A 4,770-nucleotide genomic window follows, 5' to 3' on the forward strand; every position below is an offset into this window, starting at 1 on the left:
GGGGGGGGGGGGGTGGACAGCAGGCCTGGAATGGCTTCTTAGGTGGTGGGAAGGAGTGGTGCAACTCTGGTGACCTTGGGTCAGATGCACCGTAGACTTCTGGAAGGTCCTGAACAGCAGAGTTACTAATGGCCTTATCGAGTCACCTTCTCCTGACTCACTCAGTAGTCCTGGATGATGTCCTTGTTGTACTTGAATTCAGATTTTGACAGGTGATAAAAGCATATTTTGAGATTGCTGCTTCATAGGGTCTAAATTCATACCTATTGACTGATTTTATTTTTGCCTTTGCTGAGACGCTCCCTCGTGTGTTTGCTGTTACTTTTAATGGATTGCTTCCCGGTGCATTGTGAGGCCCAGGCACTTGCCCTGCAGTCTAGCAAACTGCAGCTTGACCTGAGTGGAGCTGGAGCAGCACAAGGAACACTTAAACCAAGCATTTGGCAACATGACTTACTTTTTTTCCCTAGAAGATAGTGTAGATAGCAACTGTAAATGTTCTTATTTGCGTCTTCGTGGAGCTTAACTTTCTTCAGGGTGCTCAAGGTTTTTCTCTTCCATTCTCTTAATTTTTTAACATCTTAAATGCCCTGCAATCACAATGTTTGACCCTGTACTTCTGAAGGCTAAATGAAAAACGGTTGATGAGGAAGATTTGTTTGTCAATTGTAATTATACTTGATAAACAGAAAAGTCTTAGTTTTTCCAGTGTGTTGGGGTCCTGCCAGTAAGCCCGTGTTCTCCCAGACTCTGCAGTGGGTCTCATGGGATATCTCCTACTGGTTCTTTCTCTTCCTTCTTTTCCTCAGAGGACCACGTTTTCTGTTTTGTGCAGGAAGTTCCCACTGGTCTTGAGTTCCCCAGCTACGGTTGGAAAGACATCAGAGTGTCCAAGGCGGAGTCTGGGCCTGCCATCTCAGCAGGCCAGACAGGCAGCAGATGGTTGTTGCTTGTTTTGTTTTGTATTTACTGTTCCCTTGTGTAGAGTTTGGGGGACCACAACCAAGAGGCTGTTCATAGGGTGAGAGTAAGTTTACTTCTGACAATGATGGGGCTCGGGGTTATTGGGTGTTTTGTGATTTGAAACCAGCTGTTTGTTAACCACTAACTCTTACCTTATTCTTTTCTTGCAGATGAGCTCACAGTGCCTGCACTTTACCCCAGTAGCCCTGAAGTGTGGGCCCCGTACCCTCTGTACCCAGCGGAGTTAGCGCCTGCTCTACCTCCTCCTGCTTTCACCTATCCCGCTTCACTGCATGCCCAGGTAATTTATACCCATCGGCCACGACTTCACTCACTCCACCACCAGTCCTTTCAAACCTGGTTCCCCAGAGCACACCATACAACTAACACCTACCCAGCTAACAGATCCACTTTCAAGAGATTAATGATCCCCTCTAAATCAAGCTGACACTCCTCCAGGACTTACGAGGACCGTCTGACAGCAATGATATCACCCACTGCCTGATGTTTGCCCCAATTGACACCTCTCTCTTCCCTAATGATTTCACCCTCATATCACACATGAAAGACTGGGGCAAGGTTACCTCCCTGGCTCCCAGCTAGCTAGAGGACATCGCCAGAGTGTAGGTGTGTGTGCCTTGTCGTGTGGATGGTCTGCAGAGGGAGGCATACACTTGTAGCAGGAGTTCTGTGCGTCTGCATGTGTTGCTGTGTATTGAGAGATTTTTGCTTTTGTGTTGTATGAAAATCTAGCAATCAAAGGGGAAGCTTCCAAGAGGAAGACTTTACGCTTTCTTACATATGGTACAGAAAAGATTAAGGGTTCCTTTTTTCGCATTTTTAGGAAGCCTTATAGAAAAGGAGATGCAATATAGTGTCTAGAATGTAATTAAAGTTCAAGTTAGAGATCTCTGTTCTGACCAGCTTGCTTTTAAGAATTGCCTAAGTTTTATAAACAAACTCCCTTGATTCTCCACAAAGATTACTGTCTACATACTAACACTTTTCTTCCCCTTGGAGAAAATGTTTCTTTTAGCTTTGCTTTTAGTGCAAGTAGTGGTAATCAATAGCAAGAGTCACCTTTGGAAATAGCCACTCATTCTTTGGCCCACAGAGAGTGATGATCAGTAGTAAACAGACAGGACGTAGTATTTCATTTGTCTTACTGCATGTGTAACTCAGCCTGGTTTTTTAAAAATTGTCAGGCTGGAAAGGTGGGATTTTTGTTTGTTTTGTTTAGTGTTTATTTACATGGTTGGATGAATAAACAGTTTGCAGAAAACTCTTCTTTCTGACTTAAAACTCTTTTATGTTCTACAGAACTCACTATTTTAAGATACCTACAAGCAGCCCCCAGTGAGGGTTCTTGAAAGCCATAGGGTGAGGAGTGTTGTTGGCTGGATATTTTTTTTTTCAGCTGAGTTTTCAATGCTCTGTGTGTATATTGACGACCTTCCTGGGGCTGCTCTCCCAATTGATCCAGACACCATACGGGCAACTACAAAGAGAAGCCCTTGGTGCCTGGGCCCCATAGCGATTACCGTCCGTGCTGGAAGGAGGAGGTAGGAAGCAGTACAAGGAGAAGAGAAAAACGTGCATGGTGGTAGTGAGTGCACTTGGCACCGAAAATAAAGCAGCAGGATTAACTGTGCCTGTTGCTTTCCCTCCCCCTGTTGCCTTTTCTACTTTTTGTCCATGTTGGTGCTTGGTAACCCTTACAACTGGTAGGTAGCAGGGGAGTGAGAGGGTATAAAACGTAAACTTGGGGGTGTCTTTTGCTGAGTCATCAGTATGTCTGTAGTGTGCTGCAGATAACTTTGTGGATGACATGGAGCTACTAAAAGAGCCCCTTTTGTTTGTCCTCCCACCCCCACCCCATCTGTAGATGATATGTCTTCTCTCCTCTCCTCTTTCTAGAATGCCAAGATTCAGATCAATTGGCAATTAAGACAAATATTAATAAGTGCCATGAAACAGTGCAAGTTTGCATAGTCTTCCCAACATCCATGGGTTTGGTTAATCAGCAACAAAGCCTTTCACCATTACCCTGGATAGTCAAGAGTTGATAATGGCCACCAAGGACTGGAAATGGTGGCTGTTGGCCATAACATCTGTCCTTGCTCCATTCATGTAAGGATGAAATCAGAAATGATTCTGGGGATATGGTGGGAGAAGGACCCAAAGAGTTTTAAGAGATTAGAAAGCCTGTGCCATTACAAGGAAGGATGGAGAGAGACAGTGCCAATATTAGGTGGACTCAGCCGTTTGACTTAATGGGATGCAGTGCCCATGTTGGCACCCGCCCCCATGAGTGTTTCCTTGATCTTGACACTTTCTCAGCCTAGAATCAACTTGGCTTTGCCACATCCATCTTAGATTTGGTGAGATACATGTGTTCAACCCTGCTTCTTGTTTTTCTTGCTTGGAGTCATTCCCAATGTAGTCTTGGACTCTATATCCTAAAGATTTCATGGAAAAGTAATGGTTATGTAAAGTTATTTTTCTAGTATAAGAATCATAGAATGAATTGGTAGAGGCTTTACAAATCAGCTGGTCTGACCCATTTTACAGATGAGGAAACAGACCTGAGAAGATGGAGAAAGTTACCCAAAGTCGGAAGTGGCTGTACCATGCTAGACCCAGTTCACCTGACTCCCAAGCCTTGCTCTTTCTACTCTGAGGTGTTTGCTCACCAAAGACTTATTCCTCAGTGGAACTTTGTCACTCCGTCAACTCCTTGGATCTTTCTTCTCTAAGTAGATGGGAAGCCTGTAAGAAGATACTTGGAGGCAAAGACAAGGGAATCAGCACATAACCTTCACCCAAAGGGTCTAAGAGAATCTTTATTAACTGACGGTAGGACAGAGAAGGGAAAGCCCAAGTGGAGCATCTCCCCTTAGTGGATAATTCAGTTTTTGTTCTGGAAATCTTATAATGTCTTTGGAGAGGCTTTTAAGTAATTTTGCTTTTCTTAGCAATGTTGTGCTCTGTTTTGAGACATGGATTTTTTTTTTCTTCTAGTGTTTCTCTCCTGAGGCAAAGCCCAACACACCTGTCTTTTGTCCACTTCTCCAGCAAATTAGATTTGTCTCTGGGAATGTGTTTGTAACATATCAACCTACTGCAGACCAGCAGAGGGAGCTCCCATGTTGAATTTGTTAGCTATTTTTTCCCCCTTTGCAAAAACTTTCTTGGTGCATTTGAGAGATTTCAATAAAAATTTTAATCAGAGCAAAAATGACCTCGAGTAGACTACGGCGTTTTGTTTTCACGGTGTTACAATTTCGGAGCTAAGGTGTTAATCTCTGACTGAGATTTCAGGGGAACTGGGCCCATAGCACTAAATATATTTTGCATAGGAAAAGGACTCAGAAGCATCCTGGGGTGACAAGGCACCAGAGCCGAGGCCTCCTTGCTGCTGCTTGTGTCTTCTTGGGCTCCTGAATCACCAAGAGCTGCGTATTGGAAGATTCTCACTTCAGCCTCCATGGGTCATCTATCAGATCTCTCTTCAGCAGAGATGGTGTGTCTAGCTAGTGGAAGCCTGTCTGAAACAAATGGATGTGTTTTCCTGTCTGCCCGCTGTGTTCCAGAGAGGAAGGAGGACCCAAGAGACAGAAATTGCCACTGAAAAGGAATTGAGTCACATTTCTAATTCTGCCCCAGCTTTAGTTGTTATCTGGTGCCCCCTCAGATTTCCCAGCTCTAAATTGAAGATGCTTATTTGCCTTAAATCCCATTTTTTAGAAATTATTGGATAAGGTAGTAGGACTGTGAGCCTCAGTAGTGCTTTGTTTTTAGAGATGA

At 44.1% G+C, this 4,770-nt stretch overlaps 1 protein-coding gene across 1 annotated transcript in view; it reads left to right on the plus strand.

The window, feature by feature from the left end:
- The window catches only part of RBPMS (RNA binding protein with multiple splicing), an 81,666-nt gene extending 77,462 nt beyond the window's left edge, over positions 1-4,204 (plus strand). Inside the window, exons 6-7 of the mRNA XM_008573586.1 lie at positions 1,134-1,264; positions 3,985-4,204. Coding sequence (XP_008571808.1) covers positions 1,134-1,264; positions 3,985-4,116 — 263 coding nt within the window. The 3' untranslated portion in view covers positions 4,117-4,204. The remainder of the gene's footprint in view (positions 1-1,133; positions 1,265-3,984) is intronic.
- Positions 4,205-4,770: the final 566 nt, after the last annotated feature.

This window comes from Galeopterus variegatus, unplaced genomic scaffold (assembly GCF_000696425.1).
Source record: "Galeopterus variegatus unplaced genomic scaffold, G_variegatus-3.0.2 Scaffold936, whole genome shotgun sequence".
NCBI lineage: Eukaryota > Metazoa > Chordata > Mammalia > Dermoptera > Cynocephalidae > Galeopterus > Galeopterus variegatus.